The sequence below is a fragment of the Crocuta crocuta genome, unplaced genomic scaffold (genome assembly GCF_008692635.1).
Source record: "Crocuta crocuta isolate KB4526 unplaced genomic scaffold, BGI_CrCroc_1.0 scaffold854, whole genome shotgun sequence".
Taxonomy (NCBI): Eukaryota; Metazoa; Chordata; class Mammalia; order Carnivora; family Hyaenidae; genus Crocuta; species Crocuta crocuta.
Window position 1 is genome coordinate 538,817 of NW_027531536.1, and position 17,236 is coordinate 556,052.

At 39.0% G+C, this 17,236-nt stretch overlaps 1 protein-coding gene across 1 annotated transcript in view; it reads right to left on the reverse strand.

Annotated features, from left to right (window-relative positions):
• Window positions 1–17,236, reverse strand: part of ARHGAP20 (Rho GTPase activating protein 20) — a 118,313-nt gene that overhangs the window by 44,635 nt on the left and 56,442 nt on the right. Inside the window, exon 2 of the mRNA XM_077772686.1 lies at window positions 8,210–8,374. Within this exon, the coding sequence (XP_077628812.1) occupies window positions 8,210–8,374 (165 nt within the window). The remainder of the gene's footprint in view (window positions 1–8,209; window positions 8,375–17,236) is intronic.

The window sequence follows — 17,236 nt, forward strand, 5'->3', positions numbered from 1 at the left end:
AAAATATAATCTGGATTTAATTAGAGGAATTTTCAGTGTTATTTCCAAATGAATGCTTACAAGTTTTCTAATCTTTATAAGCAAAGGTTAGTTACATTTCCTTTATTTTTTTTTGTGTGTACTCCATACAAACATGATTAAGTTTATTTGTTTTTTTTTTTTTTTTTTTTTTTNGACACTTAGGCTCTTTCCATGTTTTAGCTATTGTGGAGAGTGCTGCTATAGTTACATTTCCTTTAAAAAAAAATTTTTTTTCTAGGTCGCCTGGGTGGCTCAGTTAGGCATCTGACTTTGGCTCAGGTCATGATCTCATGATTCATAGGTTCGAGCCCCATGCCAGGCTCTGTGCTGACAGCTCGGAGCCCGGAGCCTGCTTTGGATTCTGTGTCTCCCTCTCTCTCTGCCCTTCTCACTCAAGCTCTATCTCTGTCAAAAATGAATAAACATTAAAAAATTAAAAAAAAGATTTTTTTTCTTTAGAGAGCAAGAGAGTGATTGGGGGAGAGAGGAAGGAGGGTGGCACAGAGAGAATCCCAAGCAGGCTCCACGCTCAATATAGAGCCCATCATGGGGCTCGATTCTATGATCCTGGGATCAGGACCCAAGCTGAAATCAAGAGTTGGATGCTCAACCAACTGAGCCATTCAGGTGCCCCTAAATTTCCTTTCTTAAAAGTTTGTTCAGGGGCGTCTGGGTGGTTCAGTCGGTTAAGTGTCTGACTTCAGCTCAGTTCATGATCTCACAATTTGTGGGTTTGAGTCCTGCGTCGGGCTCTGTGCTGACAGCTCAGAACCTAGAGCCTGCTTCGGATTGTGTCTCCTTCTCTCTCTGCCCCTCCCCCACTCATGCTGTGTCTCACTCTCTCAAGGAAAAAAATGTAAGAAAAAAAGTTTGTTCATATCAGTTCTCCTTATATTCTGGCTAAAATTGAAAACCTTTAACCTAAAAACAGACCCCCAAACTAAACTGGAAAAAAAAAAGGCAGGAAGTACTATACTTACGTGGAGTTAATACAATTCATATTTATCGCCAAGGACCCAGAAGGTAAATCTACTTTAAGTTGGCACTAAAATTGCTTTTTGACAATTTCTACCTAATATTCCTTAGAACCTAATATTGAAACTACCATTATCTGTTGACCTAAATTCACAGATTTCATGCTCATAATGGACTTGAGACTTAGTTAGAAGACACTGGGAAAGATAAAGAGAATGCTTAGGGAACTCGGATACTTCCTATCATTCAGAGCCATTTGTGGAAACAGAAAAAAAAAAAAAACTGATGTGAAATCAAAGACACTTCATAAGACAGTATTCCTAAGACTCCTTCATGGAATATTTAAGGCCCAAACTCTTCAGTCAGATTTATAAAAAGGATGTGCAGCAACTACACACGAAGGATGATCTAGACTCAAAGCCTCATTTATACCCTCTGTAGGGCGCACTCGCTGTAAGTACGATAGAAAAGCACCTTGTGGAATAATAGTGTCTTTCTATATATCATCTCAATATTTTTTATCCTGTTGCTATGTATCTTTGCATTTTAAAAAGTCAAACAGTGAGGATAAAATCTTCTTTCTTTTTATCTTCTTAAAAAAATCTTAGTTTTGACAGTGACTATTTCGGTACTATAAAACTGAAAGTACACATCTTTTGGAAAGAGAGGTATGTTTGTTTATCTCTTGTCACACAGTTTGTGTTTTCTAATGCAGGTCTCTCTCTCTATCAGATACTTCAGATACCAGGTGGGAACTTTTCACATTTATTGTTCTGGAAAAAAAAGTCACTGCGATGATTCTCTAGATTAATGAAGTTAATTAATTAATTATCCACCTTCTGATAGAAAAAACAAGAAGTTGCCTACAAATGCAAACAATCACTTCCACTCTCCTGGCTATTATTTACTGAGAACTTCCCATGTGCCATCCAGTCATTGTGGTAAGCACTTTACACATACTATTAGTTTAATCCTCAAACATTTTACAGATAAGGAAATGGAGTCACAGATTTAGCTAAGTAACTTTCTAAAAGTCAAATAGCTTAACTAACATAGCTAGAATCTGAACTTGAGCAGTGTTGACTTCTGAGCTAATTTAATGCTCTTAGCTATGTATTTATAAAAAGCCCTGGATATTGTCAGTCTTATAAAGCATTTGGATGGAAGTATTTTACCATGAAGTTTCCTTCAGCTTTTCTATTTTCAGCCTTACTTTTTTTTTTTTTTTTTAAATCTCATTCTACCTCCACAGTTTTCTGATGGGACTGTTACTACAGAGGTGGAGAGGAATCTCATATACACTTACATCTACAAAGATAAACGGAATAGTTTCAAAATATTTAAGACCTGTATTAAATAAAATTTTATATTAAGATGGACAGTCGTGGGGTCATACAGTGCGTTTCTTCAAAAATTTCACTCTCAATTTCCAATAGTATTAGACTATTCTAATAAAATTTACAAAATAACAACACAAAAAGCAATTCTTTATTTCCACAATGTAGTCCATATTTATTACGGACTACATAAATTACTACATATTTATTATAATGAGAGATACATTTCCTTGTTTTCTATGCCCTAATCTTTGTACTAGAAGGAATGCAAGTGAACTGCTGAAATACACAAGATTCCAGGGAGATGTCCCTCTAGTCTAAGATGGAGATGTTTTACTATATTTTGGGGTAGAGAACACGGTATATTCCATAAGAATCTGATGGTTCTACTGATAATGAATACATGAATGGAACTTTTTTCCTCTTCATTTTTTTGACCTAAATAGAACTCATCATTTCCCTATTTATATAGGAAATTAAATATGAGAAAAGTGATGTCTTAGGAAGATATAAAGTACCTAGTCACTTCATTTTAGTAAATTCCAAATGGCTGCTCTATAGTTATGAACAGAATATTAACTTCCTTCTAAAGACTTTAAAGTTTTTAAACACTGTCTTAAAAGATGGAAAGTCATAATTCTATTAGAAAAATAGCTTTTTATTTAGCTTTTGAATGAATACGAAAGTAGTCCGTAAGGTGCCATTCAGTTTTAATACTTGTTCTGATTAAGTATGGGAAAGAATGACCATAAACTCAAGATAATTTTAGGTAAACATTGTCAATATTCAGCACAAAGTGAATAAAATACCTTAGCCAATAAAAGGACAAAAATTAAAAACCCTTTTTATTATTGCATTCACTAAAATCTACTTAGTTTCACTAAATAAATATAAATAAATATGGGGCAGCTGGTCAACTAGTTACCCCACCTGAACTTATTTTATAGCATCAACCTAAGGGCTGAAAGCAGTTCCCAAATGGAGCCTGAAGATGAGCTGAAGTTAATACTGAACTTAAGGTAGTGAATTCATTTACGAAGCACTAAGTAACTCCTATCGTTTCAACAAATTAGCTGATTGAGGGTACGACCCCATCCTCTGTCACAGGGTAAAAAGTGACAGGCAAGACATAGGTTTGGTATTACTGGGGCTGATTCTTCTTGGTTGTTGTTTATTTCAGGAAAAAGCATTAAGTTCTTATTAAGAAGGATCTGTGAATATATAAAATATTATCCACGAGAATAACCATATAAGGATAAATTGTGGTCAAAATTTTTGCAAGGTGGCAGTATTCGATAATAATCATTTTCTTCTCAAGTCCATATATCCTCTCTTATCACAGGAGTCTTGGGCTCATACCCCTCCCCCCAAATTAACTTCAATCATTCACACTTTTTAATATCTCCAATAAATGTAAAAAGTACTTAAAATAATCTTCATGAATTGACTCTCTTAAATAAAAACAATTAAATCAACTGTTACTAGATTTTGTCACTTAATAAGAACATTTACGTACACACAAAGAGGTATCTCAAAAGCAGGAGGTGAAAAAAAATGGTGTATATCTTACGTGAGAAAGGAACAATTAAAATAAAAAGTCAGCTATACAAGGAGATGATGGGCACAGATTTGGCAGTATATTTAAAATATCAATTTTCTAGTGGTAAAGAAACAATCTTTATGTAAAAATGTTTTCAGCAAAACACTATATAGATCACATAAAACCATTTAGACATTAGTAATAACCAGAACAGTAAGTCACAGGTAAGAACACAAGTCTTCTACTCTAAACAGTATCATAACTGTTGAGGAAAAAACATCCAAAAAAGGTGAAGGAAAATACTTTCCTTCATAAGAATTGAATACATGTTACAAGTAAATAGTATCTAAGACCCTAAAATATGGGAAATGGATTATTGTAATACTAAAATCTTTTGTTGTTCACTTATCTCTCTGCAGACTGAGTACAAAACTATGCACATGAGTAAAATGGGGAACAATACAAAGGGCTACCCACTGGGAGTAAGCCCTCTATTAACACCCCAGTCTGTCACAACTCCTGTTACATGACCTTGGACAAACCTCCCTGAGTCTCAGTATTCATGACCTAAAACCTAAGAGTTTTAAAACCTAGGACCTAAGACCTAGGAGTCTATCTTGCAGCATTGTTAGGAAAATGTAATAAGATCTTTGTGGCTTTATAACCACAATTCCTAGCATACAGAACCCATCCAATACATTTTATGTGATGAAATGGCAACTAATCTACATTAACAAAATAAAGATTCATTCCTCTATCGACAGCACACAGCTTCAAACGGACCTAGTACCGAGGCTTGTATGGACAGACCTTCCTTCCTCTATACTGCTTGTACCATCAAATCCACTCCCCAAACGACATCTGTAGGCATTAGCTGTACTCAAAACATGTTTTAAGCTTTGCTGATTCTGAGTTTCATTCCACTGCAGTCACAGAAGATATGTGGTTAAGATTTCAACCTTACTAATTTTGCTAAGACTTGAGATATTGCCTCACGCTGTCAGGACGGCTATTATTTAAAAAAAAAGAAACCAAAAAAGTAAACAAACAAAAAAAAGACAAAAAGACAACACATGTTGGTCAGGACATGGAGACACCGGAACGCTTGTGCACTGCTGGTGGGAAAGCAAACTGGTGCAGCCACTATGGAAAGCAGTACAGAGGGTCCTCAAAAAACTAAAAACAGAACCATTATATGATCCAGAAATCCCACTCCTAGGTATTTATCAACGAAGTGAAATCAGGATGTTGAAGAGATATTAATACTCATGTTCAGTGCAGCACTATTTACAACAGCCAACGTGTGGAAACAGCAGATGCCCACTGGTACATGAATGGATAAGGAAAATGTGATAAACACATACAACGGAATATCATTCAGCCGCCTCTAAAAAGGTGGAAATCCTGCAATACGCAACAACATGGATTAACCTAGAGGACACTGCTGATGAAATAAACCAGTCACAGAAGACATTTACTGTGTGATGCCACTTACATGAGGCATCTAAAATAGTCAAACCCATAGAATCAAGCTGGAATGTTGGTTGACAAGGGCTGGGGGGAGAGAGAAAATGAAGAGTTTTGCTAATTAACAAATATAAAGTTTCAATTACGCAAGGTAAATACATTCTAGAGATGTGCCGTGCAACACTGTACCTGTTAACAATACAGCCTTGTACACTTAAACATTTGTTAAGAGGGTAGATTTCCTGTTAAGTGTTCTTCCCATAATAATAAAGAAAAGACATTCTGAAACAGTTTTCTTATTTTTATCTTTGCCTCTAACTTTCAAAAAAAATACATCAATGGTTCACTAAGCACTCTAGTGAGACAGCAGAACACATACTGGCAAAAAGCACAGACTCTGGGGGTGCCTGGGTGGCTCAGTTGGTTAAGTGTCTGACTCTTGCTCTCAGCTCAGGTCTTGATCTCAGGGTTGTGGGTTTGAGCCCTGCATTAGGTTCCACACCAGATGTGGAACTTACTTTAAAAAAAAAAAAAAAAAAGCACAGACCTAGGTTCAAATGTGGGCTCAACTAATTACTAACCATGATCTTGTCAAAGTCACTTAACTTCTCTGAGTATCAATTTCTTCTTTAAAAAGAAAAAAATAGCATCTGCCTGACAGAACAGTTATAGAGGTCAAAGTCTCTAGAAAAATGCCTATCATACACTAAGATCCAAAGATATGTGAGGTCTCTATTGTTATTAACACCACTCAGACTAAATACACTGCTTTGCAAAGTTAGTATTGATCCTTGTCCATGTCTTATTTATGACACGGTATAACTTAGGTGTGAGAGTGAAAATAGTAGAAAAAAGTATTTACTAGTCTCTGGTGATAAAATCTTGTTAATATTATTGGATTTATTGAAATATTCTTATCTTTTCTTAGGTTTGGTACACAATGAGAATGAAGGATGGAGCGAGTAGCAACCAGCATGTTCTAGGCTGAGTGTTAAATGCAGGGGCACTTAGTATAGAGCAGAAAGTCAATTCTTCTGGTCACCTCTGACATATATTCCAAATATGTGTGTGTGTCCTTCATTTTAGTGCCACTTCCCCAGATAAGCCCTCACAATGTTTCATCAGGATTACTATAACCTCCTGTCCAGTCTGCTCGCTTCTCTACTCTGGCCTACCCTCTAACCCATTACCTAACACAGCCAGAAACAAGGTCTTTTTTTTAAAAAATTAAGTTTATTTATTTATTTTGAGAGAGAGAGAGAGAGAGAGAGAGAGAGAGACAGAGAAAGGAAGGAGAGAGAGAAAATGAATCCCAAGCAGGCTCCACACTGCCAACACGGAGCCCGATATGGGGCCCCAACTCACAAACCACAAGATCATGACCTGAGCCAAAACCAAGAGTTGGACGCTTAGCTAACTGAGCCACGCAGGTGCCCCTCCAGAAACAATAGCTTAAAAAACATGAACTCTTCTAATTAAAATCCCTTAGAATAAAACCCAAACTCCTTATCACGGCCTCTGCTGTACCCGGCCCCCGAGAGGCCCCCGAGGATCCTGGCTTCCTGACGCCCGCACCCTCGCGCAGGTCTCTTCCACGCTGCCCTACGGCGCGTCTGGGTGGCTAACAGCACACATGAGAAAGGATGGCTTCCTGACGCCCACACCCTCGGGCAGGTCTCTTCCACGCTGCCCTACGGCGTGTCTGGGTGGCTAACAGCACACACGAGAAAGGATGGCTTCCTGACGCCCACACCCTCGCGCAGGTCTCTTCCACGCTGCCCTACGGCGTGTCTGGGTGGCTAACAGCCCACACGAGAAAGGACAGCATACCACTTCCAGAATCAGGTTATGTAAGACTGTGGCGTCAAGTGGGTGTTCTCTCACTTGCTGACACTCTGTCTCACACTCTGGGCTCTTCCCCTTGGAAGGAAGCGATACCCCGTTACAAGCAGCTCCGTGGAGACTGCCACGTGGACAGAAGCTGCAGGGTCTGGCCAACAGCCAGAGAGGAACTGAGGCCCGTCAGCCACACGAGTGAGCCGGGAAGTGGATTTGCCGCTGCCGTCAAGACGTCGCATGATTCTGGCCTGGCCAACAGCTTGACTGCAACCGCAAGGGGTTCTCTGAAGCAGAGCCACCAGCCAAGCCACCTTCACTGGGACATTCCTCAGCATGACACGGGTGCTCCTGAGTCTGAGACACGTGCAGGTTTAAACCATTTTGGGGTGACTTGTTACATGGGAATGGATCAGTAATGGAGCCTCTCGTAACCTGGTCCTCCTCTATTTCTCCAACCTCTGAACTCAGTTCAGTCTCCTCTTGCCCACTATGCTCCAGTCAAGCTGCCCTTCAGCTCCGTTCAAGGGCCACGCTCTTCCCACCCCTGCTCTTGCCTTGCCCAGACTGCTCATCCTCCTACCGTCAGAAGGGCCGGTTACTTTTCAGCCTTCGATGATTCTTCCTCGACTGTACCTACCTCACATATATCCTGTGTTTTACCTCACCCAGCACCCGGTTTTCTTCCCAGCACTAATCACAATCTGCAACTCCCCCCGATGTTAGAATAAAAGTGCCTAAAAAGCAGGGACCATACCCATCTCATTCTTCACTGTATTCCCTGTATGTGTTCAGAACCTGGCACCAAGTGGGGCCTAAAATGAACACTTGTTGAATGAATAAACAACCAAAACTTTTTTTTCAAAAATATAACAAAATGAAAACATAAAAGTCACTTATTAGCTGTGGTAACAGAAGACGTTCTTTAACAGAAACAGACGTTCTTTACAGTAAGCACTGGACAGAAAGGTTACGTGTTGGTGGGAAAGCAGTTTTATAAGGGTAGCTGGGACAGAGCTTACGGTGCACTTACTTGATTTTGGCCACAACAAGCAGATCATTGAACAGGAAAAGATGCCGCTCCTGTCTCTGCAGGCCTCTCTTGAGTTCTACCCGGCCATCGATCAGCAGGGTCCGACTGGAGCACACGAATGATGAGAGGAATGTACACGTGTCCACGCTGGCAGAAGGGCTTTCCCTGCCACAAATCAAACACCACAGATCTTTAGTCACATGATCAAATACAGGATGGAATTCTATACAATTATAGCTTCTACTTGTCAAAAGAATATAAAGCTCTCTGTATCTTTTTAATGCAAGGACACAGTTTCCTAACTGGTCCCTCAGTCTCTCTCTACACAGGGGTCTTTTACATTTCATTATGAAAAATTTTCAAACACAAAGCAAAGTGTAAGTTTTAAATTATTTTTTTAATGTTTTACTTATTTCTGAGAAAGAGAGAGAAACAGCGTGAGCAGGGGAGGGTCAGAGAGAGAGGGAGATACAGGATCTGAAGCAGGCTCCAGGCTCTGAGCTGTCAGCACAGAGCCTGATGTGAGTCTCAAACCCACGAACCATGTGATCAAGACCTGAGCCGAAGTCGGACGCTTAACCCACTGAGCCACCCAGGTGCCCCATCAAACTGTAAGTTTTATAATAGACACATGTATACTCCAACCTAGATTCTATCATGAAAATTTACTGTACTTGCTTTATTATACACCTATCCAACTATCCATCCTTCTATTTAATAATCTGTTCCATTTTTGGCATTTCAGTGTAATGGAATACAGCAGTATGTTTCCCCTTAAATACTTTGGCATGATGGTCATTAACCAGAGTTCAACATTAACTTACAATTAAAAAAATGAATGTACAATGAAATGCATTAACCTTAGGTGTATGTTCACTGAGCTCTGACAAATGTATTCATCTGTAGAGTCTAGACCCTTATCAAGATGAGAACATTATCATCGCACCAAAATATTCCCTCTTGTCCCTTCTCAGATGTTATATATTAGCTGAAGATGGCTTCTATGTATTGGCTTTTGGGTTGTTTATTTCTTCACTCCAGGCTGAGGCCCATCAGCTCAAAAGTCTACTAGCACCAAACTTAAATGTTTATACACCTGATTATATTAAAAACAGCCCAAACAAGCAGATTCTTAGCCACTTGTAGCTTGCCTGCTCTGTATATGCCACATAACCAAACCCAATATCTGCTAGCCTTGATAAGACAAAGCCTAGTGATTGTAAGCCCCAAAACACTACTTTCCTTCAGAGTTTTCTGACCCAGAGATTCCCTGCTGCCCCATGGACCTGGATCCCCTGGACGAGTAATCTGCAGAGACACCCTCTATGGTCTCCCCCACCTCAGGAGCGCCCTTGTCTTCCTCTTGGGTTGGTGGTCTTTTGGGCCCAAACCTCAAGATAGTCTCATGTTATGAAAGACTTCCTTTCTGATGCAACCCTACCCAATGAGATCTTTTTCCCTGTTTAGCCCCTAAGTCCCACAAATTCCTTACAACAGTTGATCCTCACCTCATCACCCTTAAGGCAACCATTATGACTTTTTCCCCCACTGAAGAGCAGTTTTGCCTGTTCTGCAATTTCACATGAATGCAACTACCATATGTACTTCTTTGTGTAAGATATTTTTTTGTCAGCATATTTTTGTTACATTAATCAATAATCTATTGCTTTAATATGGCTGATTAATATTCCATGACATAAATATATCCAAGTTTGTTTATTCATTCTCCTATTGATGGATCTGGACTCTTTCCAGTTTTTAGCTATTATGAATTAAACATTGTCCTGGTCTTTTTCTGATCTCTGTTTTAATTTCTTTTGAATACCTCAGAATGGAATTGTTGGGCCAGAGTAGGTGGATGTTTAATTAAAAAAAGTTATTAATGTTTTTATTTATTTTTGATAGAGAGAGAGAGAGACAGACAGACAGAGACAGAGCATGAGTGGGGTAGGGACAGAGAGAGAGGCTCCAGGCTCTGAGCTATCAGCAAAGAGCCTGACATGGGACTTGAACCCATGAATGTGAGATCATGACCTGAGCCGAAGTCAGATGTTTAACCTAGTGGGCCACCTAGGTGTCCCAGTGGATGTTTAATTTTAGAAAAAAGTGCCAGTTTTCCAAAGTGGTTGTATCAATTTTTATTCCCAAGAATACTGCCGGAGAGGTTGGTGGCTCCATAACCCTGCTAACACTTGGTGTTGTCACTCTTAAATTTTGGCCATTCCAGTGGATACATAGTACCATCTCATTAAGATTTTAATTTGCACTTCTCTGATGACTAATGATGTTGACTCATATTCTTTTGGCTCCTTCGTATGCCTTCATTTGTGAATTATCTTCAAATATTTTGCCTATTTAGAGAAAATGGGTTAGGTATCTTTTTTATAGATGAATTATAGGAATTTTTTATATATCCTGGATAAAAGGTATGTTTTATCATGTCAGGTATGTTTTGCAAATATTTTTTTCCTTGCCTGTTGCCTGTACACTTTCTTAAATATGTTTTTGATGAAGTTTTTAAATTGTGATGAAGTCTAATTTGTAATTTTTGAATAGTACTTACTTTCTGTGACCTAAGAACTCTTCACCTACTCCTAAGTAGTCACAAAAGATAATCTCTAATGTTTTCCACTAAAATCAGTATAATTTAGTTTTTACTTCTAAACATATGATCTATGTCAAAATAACTTCAGCTTATAGTAGAAGGCAGGGGCTAAGGTTCATTTTGCTTTTCTACATGGATATCTTAATATTTAGCACTATGTGCGCAAAAGACTCTCCCTTCCTTTATGGATTGCTTTGGCACCTTTGTTAAAAATCACAGGAATATAAAGCATGAGTCTATTTCTGGGTTCTGGGTTCTGTTCCACTGATCTGTTCGTTAATTCTTATGCCAGAAACACAGTGTCTTACTATTTTATCTGTATAGTAAATCATGAAATTAGGTAGTATAACTCTACCAACTTTTTCTTTTTTGAGATTGCTTTGGATAACTTAAGTCTTTTGTTTTTCCAGATACATTTTAGCAATTATAAAGATGAGGAACATAAGACAGGGCTGGGGAAGAAGCACTGAGCTCAGTTTCAAATACACTTTGTTTGAAATTATCATTGTACTAGGTTGCGTGAGGAAATCAGGCAGGCAGCTAGCACTCAGAAGAAGTGTCAGGATGAGATGCAGAACTAGTGATCATACAAAGACAGGTGCATAGATAATACTATGGGAGTGGCTAGAACTGTCCAGGGAAGGAGCACAGTATATGAAAGAAAAAAAAAAAGGCAGAAACAGCTCCCTGAGAAAAGAAGTGATTTGAGGCAGTAAGGAAAGGAGAATCTGTGGACAAGATGGAGGCTGGTGAAAAGTAGTAGAGAAAGAAAAATGCAAAGCAGGGGAGGTCTGGGGTGCTGAGATTGGTAGAGGGGATAACGGGCTGAAGCTTGAAAAGATGTCTGGGAAAAAAATCACTTGCTCATTAAGACCTTCAAGAAAACAGTTCCAGAACAGTGAGGTTCAGCAGAAGTCAAGGGGCCTGGGGCATGAGGAGTTGGGAATGGAAAATAAAGAACTAAAGGCTGGTTCTGGTTATTTTGTTAGCAGCTAAACACTAGAAGACAACTTTCAGAGGAAAGGCAGGAAGAGGAGAGAAATGATCAGCCCTGAAGGCAAGTATTATTATCCTTTATTTTACCGATTTGGAAGCTGATGTTCAGGGCAGTTAAAAAATACAGCTGCTAAGTGAAAGGGATTTACAAGTAAGCATGGTTTCAAAACATATACTTAAAAAAATTCCATGTAGCCTTTCATTCATGTTGACTCATCCCTCATCCACCCACAATAACTGAGCTTAGTAGTTTAGGACTTAATGGGGGTGGGGGAAGAAGTGGGCTAATCCAAGCTCTTCTGCTAAGTAGCGTGACATGTGGAGCCACAGTTTCCTCATCCATAAAGTAAAGGCAGTTGGAGTAGAAGAGCCTTAAATTGTTTTTATAATTTGTATATGGGACTAAGTATAAAAACCTGTACTCAAAAGGTGGAATTAAGATTACTGATGAGAGGGAAACAGATAATGGATACAGTTAGCAAGCAACCCAAACCCACAGTTTATAAATACAGGGATAACATACTTGAGAGTCACCTCAGGGAAGCAAGTGGGAGCTTAAATAAAATGAAAACCAAGAAACAGTAATAACAAAAATAGCAGTAAGAACTGAAAAACACTTCTTTATTCTAATCTAATTTTAAAAAGGAGCTCAAAGAACAAGAATTTGTCAGGGTCTCCCATCAAAGTATCAAGTGGAAGAGGCCATGTCCTGTCATCCTGAGTATCTGGTCCGTGTGGGAGTCAGAAGAGATGGGGATTCTGGGTAACTAACCTACATTTCTTGGGTTTGAACAGTGTGGCTTACAGTGTCTGATCTCTCCTGGGTACACTAAAAACCCGAGGATGCTCTGAGATAATGTCCGAGTGGTCAGCCATCCCTTCCTCTGCTACAACTGTCCTTAAAGTGTGAGCCCGGCAAGCAGCATCAGCATCAACCGGAGACTTCTTTAAACTGTTTTATTTTTTTTTTTAATGTTTTATTTATTTCTAGGAGAGAGAGAGAGACAGTGTGAGCAGGGGAGGGGCAGAGAGAGAGGGAGTCACAGACTGAGGCAGGCTCCAGGCTCTGAGCTGGCAGTCAGCACAGAGCCCGATGCGGGGCTCGAACCCACGAACCGTGAGATCATGACCTAAGCGAAAGTCGGACGCTTAACCGACTAAGCCACCCAGGCGCCCCGTGACTTCTTAAAATGCAAATTCTCAGGACTACCTCAGACTAACTCAATCAGTAACTTGGGGGGCAGGGAACTGGCTCAGCATTCCATATTTTAGCAAATTCTTCAGATAATTCTAATGCACACTGAAGCTGAAAACCACTGCGCTCCAAGACTCTGTAACACATTCTGGTTCTAATATTAGAAAATTCTACAGCTCTGTGTTCAAAGGAAGTAAGTATTAGTAACATGTATATCTACATCAGGTAAGGTGCGCTTCTGAGCGCTGTTCCATCTTTTCCTGTCGTTTTGGGGCCAGTTACCTCTCTGAAGAAGTGAATTCCATTAAGCACATACTATGTGTAATTTAAAGACACATGTAAGTGAGGAACAAAGCAAGTAAACTGGAGTCCTTTGGGAAAAAAAGGAAAAAGCAGTTTCTATGTTTAATATTATAGAGTGAAATCAGGCAGTGAGAAAAGGCCCATATTCACCCACAGAGAAAAATCCTTTCTATTTCAAATTCTTTTGGGATGGGGAGTGGAAGGAGATATAATGGCATCTTTTATCATATTTTATTAGGTAGTGATTTTCAAGTCTATAGCAAAAAAAGAATGAAACTTCACTTGCTGTTACAAGAATTGAGCAAGGACAAGGCTAGCAAGCACTGGACAGAGAAGGGACGGTCAACACTGCACACTACATACCTGTGGGTTCACAAATGCCTGGCAGCAGCTCGTCTCCAGGAGAAAACTCGCCTGTAGCATTTTAGTCTTAGGGTCAACAACTAACTGGTTTTTAATTATAATTATAAACCATTAGAAAGCAGTATGGCTGAAAATAGGGGTCTTCAAACTACGACTCAAAGAGTCCAACAGTAAACTGTTTAGGCTTTGAGGGCCACATGGTCATTGCTGCCAGCTACGCACACAGCTCTGCCATCCCGTCTCAGAACCAGCACAGAGAATACCTACACCAACAGGTGTGGCTGTGAGCCAACAAAACTAGTTGCAAAACAGGCTGCTTGTCTGGGTCATAGTCTGGTGACCCTTGATTTAAACAATAGTTCTACAACATTTATTTTTATTTATTTTTTAAATGTTGATTTTTGAGAGAGGGAGAGAGACAGAGAGAGAGAGAGAGAGAGAGAGAGAGAGAGAGAGAGGATCCAAAGTAGGCTCTGAGCTGTCAGCAGAGAGCCCGATGTGGCCTGAACCAACGAGCCGTGAGATCAGGACAGGAGTCTAAGTCGGACACTTACCCGACAGCCACCCAGGTGCTCCAGTCCTAAAACATTCAAATCCTTATAAATAAAGGCTAATCTGAAACAATTATGGAATTAGAATTGTTTGTTTGGGGTTCATGTAGGTGAAAATTTAATTAAGTTATTAATACAATGTTTTGTATTTTAAAGCAACTCTAAAGGATTTTCACAATTCAATTTCACAATGAATTTCATAATTCATTTTCTACCTCACAATACTTTCAAATAAGTAGATTTGATGATGGTATGGAGAATCCACAATGAAGTTAAAATATTTTTCTTTTTCAGTGTGGATTTATCCATGTACCCATCTGCAGTCTGTCATTTTGAAGATCCACACATAAGTACGGCACGAGATACCTCACGACTTTAGCAAGCTAAGCGTTGTTTAAAACAAAACAAAACAAAAAACTCCCCCCAAAAAACCAACATTCATGCAGTAGTCTAGGGTAAAGATAAACATCTCAGTACTCACATAATTTAAAATGAAAAAAATCTGTCCTAGAAGGAAACAAAAGCACAAATAACCTTTGTGTTTTTAAAACTACAATCTTAATCAGTGTTTCCTACTTAAAAATGTATTTCTCAATTATGTGACTCTGAAGTGTTTATTTTTATTATGAGTGCAATGTAGATGTGTTTATTTTAGTCTTTTAGAGTATGGAAATGGGGAGGAGGGCAAGACTGTAACCTTCTATTTAGCCTCTTAATATAGTCTGATTAGGATTTACAAGTTATAATTAACAGAACTCTAAAATGATCTAACAAATACAAGCTGAGTCTAAGAATTAACCTGCTGCTAGCTTCTTACATATATATTAACATTCCATTTTCAAATAGCTTTGTGAATCCATTTCTAAAAGGCAAAAAGGAATTTTTGAACCTTAGTGAACTTTTACTAAAATTAGATAATAGCTTTCGTGAAACTTGGCACAGTAATACCTCTTAACATTTTTATTGCTAGGGATCATTGTAAAAGTGAGTTTACTCTTAGGGACAGCTTTAGAGGTGGTGTTGCTTCATCCTTAATCACAGAAAAAAACAAACTAAAATTCAGAATACTTCTTGAAAACCGCTATGTTTATAACCAGTAATTAATCAGTGATTATGATAACAAGTACTTTGATAACCTCAAAGCCTAGCGCATGGTCACTGCTCACTCCAAAGCCATGTCTTCCATGAGTATTGTGTTCAACTGAATTCTTCACTGTTATCTCTTATCTGATATCCAGCACTCACATCCTGCCTTGGGCCTCTTAAATATTCTCAGTCAACATGTACTGAGTCTATGGTCGCCACATAATAAATGTGTTATAATAATATGTAATATAATATGTTACAGTGATAAGGGTTGCTTTCGGTGGGTGCCTGCCATAGACCAGGTGCTGGAGACAGGCACGGTCCCTATTGTCAAGGAGTTAGTGCAACAGGTACCTCCGACAAGTAAACACAATGATAAACCGGAGAGGTTAATTGCAATTAGAGAACTTCATAGTACTGGAGGCACAGAGAGGAGCAACCGTCAGAACCCCTATCTGAGACTGGATTGCTTAGAGAAGTTTCTTGGAGGAACCAAACTCTTAAGGGATGGATGGACCAATGAAGGCCGAAGGGCAGGTTACATAGAAAGAGCACAGCAAGCATGCCCGGTGCTGCAAGTGACTGGGGTATCAGGAAGATGGGTGACCCAGGGCTGAAGAGGAGCAGCAGTGGATGGAGAAGGGACCACATGATGCATGTTTTTTCTATCACATTTGATTTTATGTGATAGCACTAAAAGGTTTTAAGTGAGACACTGTATTTTGTAATTTTCTGAAAAAGGGAGATGAGGGCAAGCTTAGAGAAAAGGAGACCTTTAGGAATTCACTGCAATGATCTTAGGCAAGAAAGGTCATGGACCAGATTTGGCAGTGAGAAAACGACAGAGGATACAGGGAAAAAAACATATTAGAGAGATATTAAAAATACGAGTTGTTAAAATCTGCTAATTGATTAGTTATGGGGGTGAGACAGAGACAGAACTAAGAAAAAGAATATAACCTTAGCACCTAGCCTCTATGTATTCATTTTTATTTTTCACCTAACAAATGTCTGCTAAGCATCTGTATGTGTCGGCTAGGACTGATGCTAAATGGTGAAGAAATGGGGTAAGCAATCCTCTCCTCTGGTGAAACTCTGAGTCTAGTTAAACCATCGGCGAGGTTCTTGACATCACCCATCATTTTGCTCAGTTCCGTTTGTAGCAGAGGCTGAAAACCACAGACCACAATCATATTTTATTTGGCCCACCCAGAAGCTTCAAAAACATTTGGTTTTGAATATCCAGTTCACCACATTCCCCCTTCTTGCCCCTTTTTTCCCCTCTGTTTACAGCACCTCTTAGGGACCTGAAAACATTTACGTCTGATGTGATTTGTGTCCTAGTGTTACTTTCTTTTAAATGTTTATAGCTTAATTTTTAGTTTTTTTAAAAATTATGGTAAAACACACATAAAAAGAAGTTATTATTTAAACCACGATAATAATGTATAATTCAGTGTCATTTAGTATATTCCCAGTGTTGTGCGGCCTTCACCACTGTCCAGTTTTCAATATCCTCATCACCCCAAAGGAACACCTGCGCCTATTAAGCAGTCACTACCGGTTCCCCACTCTACCCAGTCCCTGGCAGTGACTAACATCTTCCTGTAGAGACAGATGGATTTACCTGTTTCAGACATTTCATATCACATAACACATGGCCTTTTGTGACTGGCCTCTTTCACTTGGCATAATGTTTTCCAGGTTTATCCACATTGTAGCATCTATCAGTACTTCACTCCTTTATATTGATGAATAACATTTCATTGTATGGATGGACCACCTTTGTTTATCCATTCAGTAGTTGATGCTTATTAGAGCTGTTTCCACCTTATGGCTACTGTGAATGGTACTGCTCTAAAAATTCATACATATTATATTTGAACATCTGTTTTTTTTTTTTTTTTTTTTTTTTTTTTTTTTTTTTT